General features: G+C 45.5%; 1 protein-coding gene across 1 annotated transcript in view; it reads right to left on the reverse strand.

The window, feature by feature from the left end:
* RPTOR (regulatory associated protein of MTOR complex 1) overlaps window positions 1–20153 on the reverse strand; it is a 364764-nt gene that overhangs the window by 64921 nt on the left and 279690 nt on the right. The window contains exon 5 of the mRNA XM_075351789.1: window positions 3371–3517. Within this exon, the coding sequence (XP_075207904.1) occupies window positions 3371–3517 (147 nt within the window). The remainder of the gene's footprint in view (window positions 1–3370; window positions 3518–20153) is intronic.

Consider the following 20153-nt stretch of genomic DNA (forward strand, 5'->3'; position numbering starts at 1 on the left):
ATGTAGTATACATATTTTCAGTATGCCTAGACGAGGCTGCAAGGGTGGAGGCACAATCCACAGGAGAGTAATGCGCACTCACCAGGCATGAACATGATTTGCAAGATATCTAGGGGAATACCCATCATGCTGTGTCCATGACATCTAGGCCTAAGGCCGCTTACAAATTGCGTTTTTACTTACATTCACTGGTCCCTTCGGGGCACCCGTCCGAACGTAGTCTACTTTTGTTCGGGTGTCCGCCAGCAGAAAACGTATATGCCCGAAAATGGTGCAAGACAGAGCACACGCTGACTCAGTCTGCTCCATTATAGTCAATGGCCCCGTCGGCGTATGCATCCGAAACACGTTTTGCAGGGGAGATGAGGGAGGGGGGTTCCGACGGATGCCCCGACAGGACGAGTGAACGTAGGTAAAAACGCAATGTGAAATCAGCCTAAGGCTACGTTCACAAACAGCGTTTTTTCTATTGTAGAAAAGCAGCTTCTTTTTACTGGAACGTCAAAAGCTATGGGATTTCAGAAACCTTAGGCACACGCTTATTTTTTTTTCCTGACTGATTTTGAGAACTGCAGATTTTTTCACATCTATAGCTAATTTGATAATTGCAACTTTTTTTTCACCCATAAAAAGTAATAAAAAAAACAAAAATGCAGGAAACAGGTTATGCTATGTTTTTGGTGAATAAAACAAGCTTTAAACATTTACTGTACACAGATCACTCCGGTAATCCGCACCAAAAACAAAAAAGAAAACTGCTAAAAAAATGCTGCAAATTCTGCATTTTAAATACGGCGTTTTTTACTGCCAAGAGAGCAGGTTCTGGTTGTAGAACAGAATGCTGAGTGTAAACATAGGCTAAGGCTACGTGTGCACGCAGAGTATTTGGTTGCAGAAATTTCTGCACCAAATCTGCATCTCTTGGCAGAAAAAAACATGCATTTTGGTGTTTTTTTTATGCTTTCTGGGGTGGAAAACCGCTGCAAAAACTATGAAAAAATGGACATGCTACAGATTTATTTCTGCACCAAATATGCGAGGTGGGGAAAAGAGCAATGAGTGCGCAAAACATCAGGATTCTCATAAGCATTTGCATGCAGTTTTGTGACAAAACTGCACTAAAAAAAATGCATCAAAAAGCGCAAGAAAATTGCACTGTGTGCACATATATCCTCCATGTGGCCTTCAAGCTGGCACATATAATAACGAGGAACGTGTCTGGTCACCGGTCTGGAGCCACAATCCATACTCTAATATACTTTAGTATGCGATAGATCAGGTGTAAAGTATAAATTTACTTTGAACATCCAAGACACTTTTTGCATTTCTTGTTCTGTTTCAGATATTACTGACTTTCTGTTAGCTCTCAGGATTAAGGCTATGTGCGCACGTTGCGTACATTCACTGCAGAAATTTCTGCAGCGATCTGAAGAGCACATGTGCGCTTTAAATCGCTGCAGAAATGTCCGTAGTGAAAAAAAAAAAAAAAGCAGATTCCATGCGCTCTGCCTGCGGCTCCTGCCATAGACAGAGCAGGAGCTGCCGGCAAAGCGCACGGAAGAAGTGACATGTCACTTCTTAGAACGCAGCGCTTCGGCAGTAGCCGAAGCGCTGCGCTCTAAAACGCCACGTGCGCACGGCCCCTGCACAATCTCCATAGACTGTGCAGGGGACGCAGGACGCATGCAGTTACGCTGCGCTACAAAGCGCAGCGTAACTGCATGTATTTACGCAACGTGCGCACATAGCCTAAAAGACTGAGATATCTTTGTTTTGGTGCAATCTGGAGACACTCATGTTTTTGGATCATCAGTGATTTGTTCTGCTGCCCTCTCTAGGTATAACATTCACATACAGCTGAGCCGGATTGACCGTGGTGTATGTAAATGTTATACCTAGAGAGGGCAGCAGGACAAATCACTGATGATCCAAAAACATGAGTGTCTCCAGATTGCACCAAAACAAAAATACAGTGGAACCTCGGTTAACGAGTAACCCAGTTAACGAGAATTTCGCTTAACAAGCAAAGCTTTCTGTAAATTTGTAACTCTGTTTATGAGAAAGCTTTGCTGTATGAGCAAAATACTCACCGCGCACACTTCCGGTTCCGTACATCCACCGCGCTCTTACCCGCTCTTGCAGTCCGCATAAACACACACAAACAAACACGCAACACACACAAACAAACACGCACGCACACACATACAGTATTATGCTCACTTTACCTTCCGTTCCATCGCCGGCCTCATGGTTCTTGTAGTTCACCAGTGCATCGCGACAAGGGAGGAATCCTCGCGGTGAACTACAGGACCCAGGAGGCTGGCGATAGAACGGAAGGTAAGGTGAGCATAATATGTGTACCTTCCGTTCCATCACCGGCCTCCTGGGTCCTGTAGTTCGCCGCTCCAGGATGTGTATGGGCAGGCAGCGCGACGAGGCAGGAACTTCCGCTGTCACCGCTACTCAAAGGCAGCGCGCTGACCAATCAGAGTCAAGCGGCTCCTGCCTTTGACGTCAGCGCTCTGAGTGCGGAGGTTCCTCCCTCGTCGTCATGGTTACCCGATACACAGCCCGTACTAGCGAACAGCAAGTCCCAGGAGACCGGCGATGGAACGGAAGGTAAGGTGAGAATAATATGTGTGTGTGTGTTTGTGTGAGTTTGTGTGTGTTTGTATGTGTTTGTGTGTGTTTGTGCATGTGTGGAATGATACAATAGGGGACCAGGATGGGACATTTGACAAGTTGTGGAACGAATTGTCCGCATTGCAATGATTTCCTATGGGGAATCTTGCTTTGCTGAACGAGTAACTTGGTTAACAAGCATTCTCCCAGAACGGATTGTTCTCGTTAACCAAGGTTCCACTGTATCTCAGTCTTTAATCCTGAGAGCTAACAGAAAATCAGTAAAATCTGAAACAGAATAAGAAACTCAAAAAGTGTCTCAGATGTCTCCATTCAAAGTAAATTTATACTTTACACCTGATCTATCACATACTAAAGTATATTAGAGTATGGATTTTGGCTCCAGACCGGTGCCCAGACACGTTCCTCGTTATTATATGTGCCAGCTTGAAGCCCACATGGATGATTACCTGAACTGTAATATTCCCACTGGTGGTGCGGTGCAGAATTTGTGGTGTCCCGATAAGATTTACAGAACAATATAGAGTTAAATTGCTTGTGTACAACATCTGCTAGGAAAATTCTCAATGGAAGAGCGAGAGGTCTGTATAAAAGCGCGGATATTAGAACTCGCTGGAGACACCAGCTGTGAACTATAACAAGTAGTAATGCAGGAGCTGGTGGCGAGGACGGAGGACGGGGAGGGCGGCATATCTGGGTGTACAGTCAGGATCGCTTTTATTCTTACCTCCAATTCCTGTTCTCTCTGCAGAGCAAATTGCTTGAAGGACTTTACGATGAGTCCGGCATTGGAGCAGTCATATACAAATATGGAAGGGCTCCCCATCCAGGTCTGCAGGTCGTATATAGAGAGCGGGATGTACTGTGTATAATTCTGTGGAGAAAACAAAAAGGCTTGAATGAACAAAACCAAAACAAATAATTGAGAACATTATGATTAGTACTGTGTGTATGTACCACGGACCGTCAAGGGGTTTTCCCACAAAGTATATTTTAATCAATAGAGGTCGGTCCGAATTCGTAGATACCAAACATGTATACTTTTATTTTTATCTGAGTGGTTATAAAAAAAATCAGAATAAAAGAATTGCGCTTTTTGCGCCATTTTCTGAGACCCGTAGCATTCTCATTTTTCGGGATCTAGGGCTCAATGATGACTTACTTTTTGCGTCTTGAGCTGATGTTGGTAATGATATCATTTTTATGCAGATGCAATGTTTTGATCGCCTGTTTTTGCATTTTAACAATTTTTGCGGAGACCAAAAAACTTTATTTTGGAGTTTGGATTTTTTTCTCGCTATATTTTGATAGATCGGGCATTTCTGAACGAGGCGATACCAAATATGTATATATATTTTTTTAACGGTTTCATTTTCAATAGGACGAATGGGAGGTGATTTGAACTTTATTTTTTTTTATTTTTTCATATTTTAAAAACTTTTTTTTTTAATTTATTTTACTAGTCCCCCTAGGGAACTTTATCACTGCACAGTCTGATCACTTGTTCATTTCTGCTGATCAGAGCTGCACAGCTCTGATCAGTAGAAATGCAGCGTTCCTGTGAGTCAACGCTCTGTTGGCTCGCACAGGAAATAAGTCATGATAGCGACAGGAATCATCACATGACCCATTGCTACCATCGGCTCCCCATGATCGCGCCACTGGGATGCTGATGGTGGTAGAGAATGGCGCAATCTCCCCATCGGCCATTTAAATCACGCTGTCACAGTTTGACAGCGCAATCTAAGTGGCAAGCAGGCGTGGGTGGATTGCATGCCTCACATGTCTGCTGTTCAAATCAGCAGACATGTGCAGGGATCACCGCTGGCTCACAGCAGCTGTACCCCGACATGACCTAGGACGTACCGGTATTTCCTTGGTTGTAAATGGGTTAACTAATACCAGAATTTGTTATCGGTGGCCCAGGTCACATAGCAGCCTGTTGTCCCATGAACACCGATCCAATGGATGCAGGATGGGTAGGCGCTGCTCATACTATGTTTATCTTGCCTGCTATGTGAGCTCTCGGGCAGTTTGGTGACCCTACTGAGGGCCACACTCCATCAATTGACTCTGGAAAAGTTTTTGGACGTCCGCTATATCCTGGGAACACTAAGGACTACCTTGTGGTCAGAGAGCTCATGGAAACAAACTGTGGTAGCAAGTCCTGTGAAGTCAGCCTTGTAGAGGACCCGGTTATAACAGGGTGGAACTTTGCCTTATTCTGGGATTTGTGGGAGAAGGTTGGGGTGCCTGGTTACTCAGGTAAGAGCCACGTCACCTTTCAGGGAACCTTGTTGCAGTCTGAATAGGATGGGTTTCTTGTGTACTGGTGGGCGATGAGGAGGAGACTGCATCTCCTAAGATAAACATCTCAGAGTAGGGGTGTCCAGGAGGAACTTTAAAACCCACTAACTTAGGGGGCTAACTCTTAAAACAGGCATTTGACAATGTAACTGTCAAACAGAGTCGGGGGCCAACACCAGGTACCCATATTTTGCTGTCAGTGGGGAATTATTATATCGGGTCACTAAGCAAAGAGGTGAAGTGGTTGAGCAATTGTTATTAACGTGTTAGACATGCCTCACTCATGTCTAGGGTGGGGCATCTGGGCGTAGACAAAACATAAGAATGTCTCCTGCAAAGGTTCTACTGGCCCGGGTGTCATTAAGCAATTCTGAACTATAGCAGGTCCTGTCCCACCTTTTAGCTAATTGACCCGATCGTTCACTTCTGAAGTCTCTTATTGCCGCTTCCCATCATAGAGATCCCATTTGTCCACATTACCATGAATCTAGTGGGACCCCTCGTTAAGTCCGTGAGAGGGCCTCAATATATCCTTTTGTTTCTAGACTACGCGACACGGTACCACTAAGAAACTCCTCAGCTAGGAGAATAGCCAGAGAGCTGGTGCATATCATTTCCCAGACGTGCTTGCCAAAAGAGATCCTGAAGGACCAAGGATCTACATTTATGTCTTAAGTATTGAGAAAGTTGTGTAGAGTCCTCCAGATTACCCAACTGAAGACATCGATGTACCATCCACAGACAGATTATCTCAGAGAAGTTAAAAAAAACCCTTGAAGGCCATGCTCAGAAAGGTCGTGGCGATAATGGCTGGGAATGGGATTGTCTATTGCCTTATCGGATGTTCTCCATTAGAGAAGTTCACCAGGCCTCTGTAGGGTTTTCTGTTATTATTATTATAATAATAAATCTTTATTTCTATAGCGACAACATATTCCGCAGCGCTTTACAATTCAGGAGGTTCATATACAAATAAATAACAGTTATAGAAAATACAATAATTAGAGTATGGAAAAAAAGAGACAATCCTGCTCGTGAGAGCTTACAATCTACAATGAGATGGGGGGGACAAGGTGCAAGTGCTTATTTACAATGACAATCCAGCCATCTCAAGGAAATGGGGGATAGATAAGGGATGCCTTAACCAGTCAGCCAGAACCTTGAGATGAATTTTGGTTCAGTGGAGTTTGACGTGGAGTTAAAGGGGTTGTCCGACATTAGCTTAACAAAAATGTTTGAGTTTATCTGTGCTGTATTGTCATATAAATCACACCAAATTGTTATTTTTTGTTTTCTAACTTTTGTTCCTCTTGAATTATACCTTTATTCTCTGCAGCTTCTTGTTTACATTCAGCTCTAGCAAACTGACCACTTCCTGTGCAAAACCTCCCAGTCACAGCTGTCACCGCCCAGCCTCAGTGTCCAGCCCCACCCCAGTGTCCAGCCGCACCCTCTGCCCGCCCCCTGCACACATTCCCTGTCAGTATATTCTTCCCCAGCACCTGACCTGGTATCACTACAGCATTGCAAATAACAGCCCCACATCGGACTCTGCACCGTACACGCACACACATGGCTCTGCACCATACACGCACACACATGGCTCTGCACCGTACACGCACACACATGGCTCTGCACCGCACACGCACACACATGGCTCTGCACCGTAAACGCACACACATGGCTCTGCACCGTAAACGCACACATGGCTCTGCACCGTACACGCACACACATGACTCTGCACCGCACACGCACACACATGGCTCTGCACCGTACACGCACACACATGGCTCTGCACCGTACACGCACACACATGGCTCTGCACCGTAAACGCACACACATGGCTCTGCACACGCACACATATGGCTCTGTACCGCACACATATGGCTCTGCACCGTACACGCACACACATGGCTCTGCACCGTACACGCACACACATGGCTCTGCACCGTACACGCACACACATGGCTCTGCACCGTAAACGCACACACATGGCTCTGCACCGTACACGCACACACATGACTCTGCACCGCACACACATGGCTCTGCACCGTAAACGCACACACATGGCTCTGCACCGTACACGCACACACATGACTCTGCACCGCACACGCACACACATGGCTCTGCACCGTACACGCACACACATGGCTCTGCACCGTACACGCACACACATGGCTCTGCACCGTAAACGCACACACATGGCTCTGCACACGCACACATATGGCTCTGCCAGCCCCCCCATCCCCATAGGGAACACATGTGGAGTACATACTCACCTGTCCTCGGTCCCCGCCGCTCCTGCACGTTCGTGCGCTGTCTGTGCTCTGTTCAGCACAGTAGTGACGTCACCGCTGTGCTGCAGATTGCACAGACAGCCGGAGGGACAGTGATGAGAAGCAGCGCTGCGCTGCTTCTCATCAGCACTTTCAAATGTACCGGCATCGGTGATCTGTGATGCCGGTACATTTGAATGTGCGATCCTGGGCAGGGGGCCCGGTGCTGGAGCTGACACAACGGCAGCTGCCGCCAGGCCCCGCCCCCAGGTCACGGACCCCCACAGCAGTGCAGGGGGAGGTTACTGGAGGTGCGGGGGAATGTGTGGGAGGGTGCAGGGAAGGGGGCGGTGACTCCTCGCACTGTAGACACCCAGCAGGGAGGTGACATGCTGCTCCACATTTGCATGTCAACATGGCCCTGCCCATGTAGACGTGCAAAGACCGGAAGCAGCAAAATCGCGGCAGGAGCGGTCACATGACCGCTCTGAGCCGGGGGAGAGGGGCTGACAGCAGGGCAGGTAAGTGGTCTCTATCTACTTACCTGCCCCAATGTAGCCCAATAGGGAAATAAAAAAAAAGTCAAAGAAGCCGGATAACCCCTTTAAGTTATGAGAAGTTGTGGAGGGGCTATGGAAATTTAATTTGGCTAGAGAGTGTGATAAGCCACCCTAAAAAGATGCGTTTTTAGGGAGCGTCTGAAGCTGAGTAAGTTGTGATTCGTCCTAGCTTCTTGGGGTAGAGCGTTCCAGAGGATTGGTGCAGCTCGGGAGAAGTCTTGGATGTGGATGTTAGTCGACAGTCATTTGCAGAGCGTAAGGAATGGGTAGGGTGATAGAGAGGAGGGTGGAAATGTAGGGGGGGGTGCCGCACCGTGGAGAGCTTTGTGTGTGAGAACAAGCAATTTGAATTGGATCCTGTGATACATGGACAGCCAGTGCAATGACTGGCACAGAGAGGAGGCATCCGAGTAGCGGTTAGCCAGATAGGTGACCCTGGCTGCTGCATTAAGGATGGACTGTAGAAGAGAGTGTCTAGTTAGGGGGAGACCAATTAAAAGAGAGTTATGGTAGTCGAGGCGGGAGCGGGAATGGATCAGGGCCACAGTGAGGGTTTTTGTCGATTCCATTGTTAGAAAGGGGCGAATTCTAGAGATGTTTTTGAGGTGCAAGCGAAAGGAGTGGGCAAGAGATTGTATATAGGAGGTGAAGGAGAGATGGGTGTCAAGTATAACCCCCAGACAGCGAGCCTGCTGCCTAGGAGTTATCATGGTGCCACACACAGAGGGAGATGTTGGGTTTAGGGAGGTTAGAAGATGGAGAGAATAGAATTAATTCAGTTTTGGAAAGGTGAAGTTTCAGATAGAGAGCAGATATGACATTGCAAACTGCAGTCAGACAGTCACTGGTGTTCTGTAGTACAGCTGGGGGGGGGGGGGGAGGTCACGGGATGAAGTGTATAGTTGTGTGTCATCAGCATAAAGATGGTACTGGAAGCCAGATCTACTGATGGTCTGCCCAATTGGGGCACTGTAAAGGGAGAAAAGAAGAGGGCCAAGAACTGAACTTTGACGGATCCCAACTGTGAGAGGAAGAGGAGATGATGTGGAGCCAGCAAATGATACGCTGAATGAGCAGCCAGAAAGATAGGAAGAGAACCAGGAGAGCACAGTGTCCTTTAGGCCGATTGACTGTAGCATAGAGAGAAGGAGATGGTGGTCAACAGTGTTGAAGTGTTATCCAAAATGGCCAATTTATCTGACCAATGACTGAAAAATGAACTTTAGAAATGGCAGACTGCAGAATACCATGCAGAGTCTGTCAGGTTGCGGTTTAAGGCTATGTGTGCACTAGAAAAGTGATTTTTCTCAAGAAAATTTCTTGAGAAACTTCTGGGAGTTGAAGATTACCGCACCTGCTATAAAAAAAACGCACCAAAACCGCGGGAAAAACGCATGCGTTTTTGCCGCGATTTTTCCGCAGGTTGATCCCTGCGGTTTTTTTATGCTGAACTGCAATAAATAAAATAGATAATAGATAGATAATCGATAGATAGACAGATAATGGATAGAGGGAAAGATGGATAGATGAATAGATAGATAGATGAGAAAGACCTATATAATGTCCCACGCCTCTGCATATTCTAAGCTGGCACCCTTTAGTGACTTTCATGTGGCACTAAAGGGTGCCTAGCCTTGTATTTAGCCCAAAAATAAATAATTAAAGAAAAAAAATGACGTGAGGTCCCCCCATCTTTTGTAGCCAGCTAGGGTAAAGCAGACGCCTGCAGACCACAGCTGGCAGATTCACCTTGGCTGGTAATCCAAAACAGATGGCACCCAACGCTGTTATTTTACATTAAATAAATAATTTAAAACAAAAAACGTGGGGTCCCCTCCAAATTGTATCACCAGCCAAGGTAAAGCGGACAGCTGGGGTCTGATATTCTCAGACTAGGGAGGTCCACTGTTATTGGACACTCCCCAGCCTAAAAATAGCAGGCTGCAGCCGCCCCAGAAGTGGCGCATCCATTAGACGTGCCCATCCTGGCGCTTCGCCCCAACTAATCCCGTTGCCCTGGTGCGGTGGCAAATGGGGTAATATATGGGGTTGATGCCAGATGTGTAATGTCACCTGGCATCAGGCCCTGGGGTTAGTGATGTCACGCGTCTATCAGATACCCGACATCACCAACCCAGTCAGTAAGAAATGAAAAATAGACAACAAAAAAAAGTTTTATTTGAAAAAACACTCCCTACATTCCCTCTTTCACCAATTTATTGACAAGAACAAACAAATCCGGATCCGGCGTAATCCAATAAGGGGGTCCCATGGCGATCCATACCATAGTCACTGTCACAGTCAATGAAGAACAGAATGTTCCCCATTGGCTGGGAGAGCAATGCAGTGACTTGAGCTAACATCAATAGGTCAGCCCAGGTCACTGCAGGGGATGCCGAGCGCTGCCATCAGGAGGTTAGCAGAGATCATTACCTGCTGTGATGATCTCCTGCAGTCCTGCCATCAGCGCTGTCACTGCCTTCTATGCCCGCCGCGTTCTCAGCAGTATCGCGAGAGCCCGTGACGTCACCGCTAGTGACAGTCTCGAGCCGCGGGCATAGACGGCAGTGACAGCGGTGACGTCAGGAGATCGTCACAGCAGGTAATGATCTCATCTCACCTCCTGACAGCAGCGCTCGGCATCCCTGCAGCTGCACGCACTGCAGGGAGACAAGCTGCCGACACTGCGGGCAGACTCTGACACTGCTGTGCAGGCAGCCGCGGGGCTGGAGCGGGACACAGACTGCACGGGCACCTGGAGGTCACATGGAAGTGCTTCTGTGCGGCGTCCAGGGAGTGTGACGTGTGTTTACTCAGCTCTGCTTCCTCTTCCTGGCATAATGACATCACTTCCTGCAAAACTGCAGGCAGTGATGAGCATTACCGCAGGTAAATCGCGGCTATACCGAGGGTATATTGCACATCATTTGCTACCTGCGGTATACCCCCGGTATTTCGCGATTACATTACAGTGAATGGAGTGAAATACCACAGCTACCTGCGGAAAAGAAGTGACATGCACATTTTTTCAAGAAAATCTTCAGAAAGAATTTTCTTGAGAAAAAAACGCAGTGTGCACACAGCTATTTTTTTTTCCCATAGGTTTTGCTGGGAAATGTCTGCAGAAAGATCACAAGCATTTCTCAAGAAATTTCCGCAGCAAAACCGCGGGTAAAAACGACTAGTGCGCACAGGGCCTAATTCTTCAGTCATTGGCAGTTAGTTTCTAACTGTGTGTCTGTGCTGCCCTGCGATGATCTCTCCTGGCTCCCACCGGACACAGACAGCTCCTGCTAGCGATCCTCCTGTTTTCTTTGATGTCATATCCACAGAGCGGTTCCTTCTATTCAACTTTGCTGATAGGACGTCACTGCCGACATCATGTTGATTGCCAGCTGGCTCAGTCTAAAGCAGGATGAAGCTGGCTATCAAACATCATGCTGGTGGAAGTCACGCCCTGACGATATAGCGGAGCCTAACAGAAGAAACTGCTCTGTCAATGTAAAGTCATAGGATGGGGGAGAATCGCTGACAGGAGTGATCCCTGATCGCTCTGAGCCAGGGGAGATCGTCGCAAGGGAGCATAGAAGGCAGGGAGTTAGCAACTACCTGCCAATACGTGCTCAGCCCTATAAGGTGGAAAAAAAGTCCCAGAAAACACCTTTAAGCTATATTCTTCCTGCAGTTGCTCGTTACCAGTGCAGGGGCTGAGAACAGTCCGTGCACGCTATACAATGAGTGCTGTAATTGCACCCTCTGACCCTATGATGGAGCAGTAGGCATGATTACAGTGCACTGTGTAGATGCTTGGTCAAACTCACCTGTGGCAAGCATCATGTGTAGGCAATATGAAAATCACACCTGAAACCAAAAAAAAAAAAAAAAAAAGCAGAGAAGTTGACCTGATCTTTGCATTGTGCATCTGTGTGTGCTACACTAAGCATAGAGAACAGAAAGAGGAGAAGCGAACTTGACAACCAAACTTGTTGAAAAATATCAACAATCTCAAGGTTACAAGTTCATATCAAGAGATCTTGATGTTTCTTTATCCATGGTGAGCAACATAAGTGGTTTACAACTCATGATGACCCGCTCCAGGGCTATGGGGTACTTCGTTCCGGGCCGTACATATACGGGGATGCTGTGTCATGGGTGTGTACTGGCCGTTGCCCGGTTCCGTGACCATGGGGGGGCGCTTTAAAAAAAGGATATTTAAAGTGTAATTGTAATAAAAGTTTATGTTGTGACGCCACTTGCGGGTTTCGGTTACGGAGATAGAACCGCCGCTGCACAGTCTCTGGCCTCTGGGCTGATGGTGGGTGCAGCCTAGATGTTGGGCCCTCCACAAGTAGGGTCAGGCCCCAGGGGGATGGATGATTGAGTTAGGCGCGGAAAGTAAGGGAGGCCACACAAGGAGTCGCTGTATAACTGGTTTTCTTTACTCACAGTAGCTGGTAGTGGGTAACTGGTCCCCGGAGGATGGCTGGTATTCACCTTTGGTCCCCTTAGTTTCAGTGCCGGATTGATGACCTCGTGGCTTCTCTCCCCTGCACATCTCACTAGTTGGTGGAACCCCGTGGCTTGGAGCATCTGGGGGTCCCCTACTGTCCGTCGGCAGTCTCTGATCCGTACGGCGGGCAGTGCGAACCCTGTAGGGTCGGTGTTCTGTTCCGGTTCCTGGCTCTATCTTTACTGCTGGTGCCCCCAGATTTTTGGGTCAGTGAGGTCCGTGAAGGTCCCCTCACTGTGCAGGTATTTGTCAGATAGCCTGAAGCATTTGCCTGACCTAGGGCCCTGTGCCCAGTTGGTGCTCTGATTCCAGGGGGTACCTGGTTGTACCCTCTCTGGCAACGACTCTCCTACGCCACCTAGGTCACTGCTACACGACCCAGTCTCCTGACACGTCAGTCTCCTTCAGCTGTCACTACGGACTCTCCTTCTTGTCTCCCCCCTCCCACCGGGTTGTCTTCAAGTGGACTGGATCGACCCTACCCCTGGGTGGCCATATATTGGGTCCCAAACTAGTCAGTCACCCATGATTGGGAGAGGGAAACTGGGGAAATGTGTGTTTTGTTCTTACCGGCACTGGTCTTCCAGGTCCCTGGAGGTAGGCCCTGCATCTTTGACAGGATACAGTACCTTGTAGTGCCCTGATGGGTTCAAGGGCGCTAAACTGACATTGTAGCTAAATCTCCCTAGAAGTGGATGGCAGAGAACAATTGATAAAAAGTTGCAATGTAGGATAGTTCTGATGATGTATAAGCAGCCCCAATCAAGTGCCAAAGGAATTCAAGCTGTCCTGCAGGCTCACGGTGCATCAGTGTCAGCACAAACTATGCATCCACATTTGAATGAAATAAATGACCCAGGAGGACCCCACTGTGCTGACACAGACAAAAAAGCTAGACTGCAGTTTGCCAAAATGCACGAAACACAAAATCCTTCTGGCAAGGCATCTTGTGAACAGATGAGACCAAGATAGAGCTTTTTTGGCAGAGCACATTATTCTACTGTTTATCGAAAAGAGAACGAAGCCTACTAAGAAAAGAACACAGTACCTACAGTCAGATATGGTGGAGGCTCAAAGAAGTTTTGGGGTTGTTTTGCTGCCTCTGGCACTGGAAGCCTTTACTGTGTGCTACGCATCATGAAATTTGAAGAAAACCAAAAGGGTTTTGCGACGCAATATAGTGTCAGGTGTAGAAAGCTGGGTTTGCATCCTAGGTCATGGGGCTTCCAGCAGGACAATGACCAAATAATCTTGAAGAAGCCCCAAGAAATTGATGGAAACAAAGCGCTGGAGAGATCTGAAATGGCAGCAATGAGTCCTGCTCTAAATCCCATTAAACACTGTGGAGAGATCTTAAGATTGCTGCTGGGAGAAGGTGCCTTCAAATATGAGAGACCTGGAGTAGTTTGCAAAAGAAGAGTCCAAAATTCCAGTTGAGAGGTGTAAGAAGCTTGTTGATGGTCATAGGAAGCAAATGATGTAGTTATTTATTCCACAGGGTGTGCAACCAAATATTATGTTGAGAGTGAAAAGGGAGTAGTACAGATTACTGGAAAGGTTGATGCATTCTTGGATATCCTGGTCCAGCCACCAGGTGAATTACTGCTAATAAAAGCAGATTTTATTAATTGCAGGTGCTGGATCCAAACTTGAATTTTATTGCAAAGATTAAAAGCCAAGCTATATAAGCATATTAAGGCACACAAAAAAAGGGGGGAAACGTCATTGCATTTCAAGCAAAAATGCTCTAAATCGTGAGAAAACATGTCATGATTAAGAGCATTTTTACTTGAAACGCATTGACATTTCCACTCTTTTTTTTTTTGTTTTGAACTGCGTCTTAATATGCTTATATAGCTTGGCTTTAAATCTTTGCAATAATATTCAAGTTTTTATTTATTGCGGGTACTGGATCCATTCGTCTTTCATTAGCCTTAAATTGAGGGTGCCAATAATTTTGTCCAGACCATTTTCGGGTTTTGGTGTTTAATTATGTCCCATTTGCCTTTTTTCCTCTGTTTTTTTTGTGTTGTTCCAATATACAGAAAGGAAATAAATGTGTGTATAACAAAACGTGTAATTGCAATAATTTTAAGGGAGAAATACTTAATTTTCTGGAACAATTTTAAGGGTGTCAACAAGTTCAACCATGAGTGTAGCTTAATTTTCCCACTTTCAATTAGACTCCTACCCCTAATTATAACTGTATTTACCTGCAGATTACCACTATGGTTGTAGCTAAAGGTTTTTTTTTTTTGCTGACTGGTTCTTTTCAAGCGTACTTTTCTTTCCATCTCCTTTGATAAAATTGTTCTGCAATTTTTTTTAAGTAAATAGGGCTGCACAAACCTCATTCAGATGTATGGGATACAAATTTTAGAACGCAAATTTTGCTCGAACTATTCGTTAGGTGAATGTGCCTTGAGGGGATTTCCCACAAGGATTTTCAATCATTTACTGGCCATTGGCGGTGAAAGCATTGGTAATGGTTAATAATTATTCACCCTTGACAAATTCAGCTGTTGGGAGTGTCAAGCCCCTACAGATGTTTCTAGCGCACAGTCCTTCGAGTGACTAGATCTGCCCTTTGCAACCAATGTAAAATTTTGCTAACATTTATCATCAGTGGCCCTAGGTGACCATCAGTAGGTTGACTAGATTGCCCAGGATCTTGGCGATAGGAAGGATTGTTAGAAAGCTCGAGATGGAGAAGATACGCTGGGGTGTCTCAGCTCCCCGGATTGTGGGAACCAGCTCTTTCTCACTTTTTGGCATATGAATATGTGCCTGATCTTCTGGCTAGGGGAAGAGAAGATTGTTTGTTAAATTCTGGCAGGATTTACCAACCATCATCATGGTGCACATACCTATAATTTATTTTTTTATGCTCACTTTCCATTTTTGAGCAGGATCTTGCTGTCTTATGGGCCTTTGCTCCTGTGCTCTCCTGTGGTGTATTTGGCCATCAGGTTCCACGCTCCTCTTCAGCCTCTTATCCTGTCTCACGAAGGGAGCAGATCTAGACTCAGGATCTCAGCCAACATTTGTGTGGAAGCCGAAATTATCATGGGCATTTCGAAGTTTTGGTGATTGGGAAATTGCCTATTTCCAGCCATTTTTTATTTTGCTAAGGACTTTTTAGGGACGTCTTTTCCTGTTGAAGAGGGCTTGCAATAGATTACATCCTGCTACACTGTTTTGTGCGGCACGTTGCTGACTTTTGTGGTTGGTCGACAGCATCAAAAAAAAAAAATGAACAACCTTTCATGGCTTGCGGAAGATGAAATGAGTAGCAATGGGCTCCAGAACGAGCAGCTCCAACCTTTGATTATTCACGCTGGTCTTCCCACACAGTATCCACAGCAGAATCGATGGCGTGAACAGCACAAAATACAAATACATTAAGATACTTCCAGCCTACGCTCCGGGCTTGTAAACCCTCACTGCAACGTCCGGAGGTTACTAGCCAACCCGCCCTACCCCCAAGTGATGCTAAACAAGTCATAGGCTGAACGAGTCCAGGCAGAAATCATCTGGTGTGAAACGTAGTAAAATATTATATTAACAGAAGAAATCCTGGCCAGATTATGTCCGTCTGACGCAGGAGGAGGGCTCGTTACTGCTCTCTTTCTTCTAAGAAACTATACACGTTTTGTCAGTACAAAACGACCGAGACAGAAAGAAAAGAAGAAGAATGTATCTGTAGGAGGTGGCCAGATTACCCCACTCCTACGATGTGTGTGTGCGCGCGTGTGTGTGTGATTATATATATCTATATCTCTATCTATCTATCTATCTATCTATCTATCTATCTATCTATATATATATATATATATAAAATATATAAAGCTGAATGTGTGTGTGTATGTATGTATATGTGTATGTCCGGGATTGGCATCTGCACCGTCGCAGCTACAGCCACAAAATTTTGCACACTCACACGTCTGGACCCCGAGAGCGTCATAGGCTATGTTTTGAGGGGAAATTTTAACCCCGCGCTTTACAGTTATTCGCCAAATAACCTGCCTCCATTAAAGCGAATGGAGTTGGGAGCCACAGTGCAGCCAGAACTTCAGAAGAATGCGCAGCCACGCCCTTATATGGAATGTTGGCGTGTCACAATGCAGCCAGGGAAAGAGAGACACAGACAGGGTAAGAAACAGACACAGACAAAGAGACAGACACAGGCAAAGAGACAGACACAGGGAAAGAGACAGACAAAGACAGACAAAGGGAAAGAGACAGAGGGAAAGAGAGACCGGGAAAGAGAGGGAAAGTGACAGACAGGGAAAGTGACAGACAGGGAAAGTGACAGACAGGGAAAGTGACAGACAGGGAAAGTGACAGACAGGGAAAGTGACAGACAGGGAAAGTGACAGGGAAAGTGACAGAGATAGATAGACAGGGAAAGAGATTGAGACAGACGGAGAAAGAGACAAAGACAGTCAGAGACAGACAGGGAAAGAGACAGACAAAGAGAGAGAGACAGAGGGATATATACAGAGGGGGAGACAGACAGAAAATGGGAGAGAAACAGAGAGACAGTTACTATCCAAGGCGTCAATACATTCTATTTATACATTCTATCCCGGGAATGTTAATACATTCTATTTTGTTAACAACAGTTATTAACCTGGGCGAAGCCGGGTAGTACAGCTAGTATATATATATATATATATATATATATATATATATATATATATATAGTTTATTAAAGTAAAACGTCTAAATGCTGCCGCTGGAGAGTTCAGCTGGCGATGTAGCAAAGCCTGAGCAGTCAACACCCTCTAGCGACCGGCAGTTTTAAGTGTTTTACTGCATTTTACTGTATACTATTATGTATTTTTATAGTATAAACTGTCTAGTGTGTTAATCATGAAATGTTAAATAGGGGTGTTAGTGGATAAGTGGTAGAGTAAGAGAAGGTTTTAATATGTCTAGTGTTAGAGATACATTCTGGTTGCTGAGTGAACTAGAGCTAGGATGAGAGGAGTGTGAGCAGAGGGTTGCTTAGCGAGACAGGCCAGGAAGAGAGTAAAGGGTGCTTTACACGCTGCGACATCGCTAACGATATATCGTCGGGGTCATGGTGTTTGTGACGCACATCCGGCGTCGCTAACGACATCGCAGCGTGTAACACCTGTGTGCGACCTTAAACGATTGCAAAAGTTGCAAAAATCGTTGGTCTGTGATACCATCGTATCGCCGCCCGCAATGAGGAAGGAAGGAGGTGGGCGGGATGTTTGTCACTCTCATCTCCACCCCTCCGCTTCTATTGGGCGGCCACTTAGTGACGTTGCTGAGACGCCGAATGAAATGCCCCCTTAGAAAGGAGGCGGTTCGCCGGTTACAGCGACGGCACTAAGCAGGTATATGTGCGTGACGCTGCCGTAGCGATATTGTTCGCTACGGCAGCTATCAACACATATTGCAGGTACAACGGGGGCGGGTGCTTTTGCACACAACATCGCTAGCAATCGCTAGCGATGTCGCAGCGTGTAAAGCACCCTTTAGTTCTGCAGAGTAGTCGATGAAGCAAGGACGAGCTCTGTACTAGAGTCCGTTGCAGAATCAGGAGTTATCCTCTAATGGTCCGGCACCTACAGCTCACCTTGTGACGGACTTAGGAGAGTCCGGGAACCAGTTGGGAGTCGAGGCAAGTGTACCGCCCGGCAGGACCATATACAGGTCCAGAGACTAGACGCCATTCGAGATAGTGGGGTGGACCAAGGAAGCAGTGGAGACCAAAAACGAGGAAAATCAGAAGTTTAGACTAGGCTGCTGGAAGGCTAATACCTAGTGCAGGGGCTAGACAGGAAAGTACTCTAAAGAACGGCAGCAGCAGTATAGGAATGTATGACCATGTCTGTCCAGAAGATTGAGAAACAAATAAAGCAGCAGTTGTTTTACAAAGAAACACTGTGTGATGTGTTACCCTGCTACGTCTATGACAGTGACTGGGTGTGGGGAAGTGGACACCCAGTAAGTGTAGCAGCCCCCGACCGGGCAGATCACAAACACGAGCTCAGTCTAGTCAAGTAGAGCGGAGCCTTGCTGGCCACCTCTTAGGTCCTCTCTTCATATCCACCCACTGACAGCAAGCAGATTCTTAAATTATAAAGAAACTAGACATCATATACAAAGAAACTTCCTCAAAATAACGGAGAAGCTTTTTTTTTTCTTTTAAAAGAATTCTGTGTGGTTCCTCTGTTACTCCTCCTGGCAATATGGGAATAAATTGGCAATTGAGTGTTGTTCCCCTACAGCCAGCACTAATTAAACACATGACCGTAACTAGTACCACCTATTTATAAGGTATAAAGAGTCTGGAGAGCCAAGAAGTCCTCCTTGATAACTTATTTGCACCCAAATTTTACTTATTGAACATTGGTCATTTTTATTTTCAATTGTGGCCGACACTCATCTTAAGTGACAACGGGAAGATCAGCTACGCAGGTTGTCACCTCTGATTTCACTATATCATTTGCTCCTAGGAGAGTAGAGTAGAGTACCCCTGTAGTCCAGTATAGAGTACAGGAACAAAGGATCCCAGAGGCACAGGATAGACCCAGAGATGGGCACCAAACTATCGTCTGGGATTAAGGCCGGTTGATAAACCAATATTTCAAAATATGTTTTTGCAAAGTGTCTGAAAACCAAGGCCTGTGTGGTCAAGTCAACCATCTTTGTTTTATTTTACAAGACTGGTTTCCCACCAGTAACTAACAGCACAGCGAAAACTCCCTTTAGATATAATCAAAAAATGGCCCATTGATTAAATCTGCCTTGTGTGTTAAACACATTCTTTTAGAATAATGTTATATACACTGTATATATATATATATATATATATATATATATATATATATATATATATATATATATATATATATATATATATATATATATATATATACACACACACACACACACACACACACATATACATATACACACACACACTATATATATATATATATATATATATATATATATATATATATATATATATATATATATATATATATACACACTGTATATGTGTATAATATATATATATATACACACACACTGTATATGTATATATATATATATATATATATATATATATATATGTATATATATATATATATATATATATATATATATATATATATATATATATATATATATATATATACACACACACAGGGGTTGAACAAAATAATGGAAACACCTAACGTTTTAGCATCATAATCTTCAAACATGTAATAAACATGCAAACCGTGACATATGTTAATGTTTTGTAGTTGATTATTTGTGTTATATGATATGTGTATGTAAATTAACTGTTTGTTTTGCGGAATTGTAAGAACATTGATGAGAACCTCCGTACACACTCCGTAAACACTCCGTGCACTCCGTACACATCTACGCCCCCTCCAACCTTCAACTGGCTGTCATTTACCGCCCTCCAGGGCCAGCCACTGCCTTTTTTGACCATTTCACCACCTGGCTACTACACTTCCTTTCCACCGACATCCCCACCATCATCATGGGTGATTTCAATATCCCCATTGACACTTCCCACTCATCTGTCTCCAAACTTCTAACACTCACTTCCTCCTTCAGCCTCACCCAATGGTCTTCTGCAGCTACTCACAAAGATGGCCACACGCTGGACCTCATCTTCACTCGCCTCTGTTCCCTATCTAACCTCTCTAACTCGCCTCTCCCCCTGTCTGACCACAACCTACTCACATTCTCTTCCCTCTCTTCTCCAAGTATCCAACCCCCCCTCCACAAATTTTCACACCCTCGCAGAAATATCAAACACATTGATTTACACGCCCTTTCTCAGTCCCTTCTCCCCCTCAC

This window comes from Anomaloglossus baeobatrachus, chromosome 5 (genome assembly GCF_048569485.1).
Source record: "Anomaloglossus baeobatrachus isolate aAnoBae1 chromosome 5, aAnoBae1.hap1, whole genome shotgun sequence".
Lineage (NCBI taxonomy): Eukaryota > Metazoa > Chordata > Amphibia > Anura > Aromobatidae > Anomaloglossus > Anomaloglossus baeobatrachus.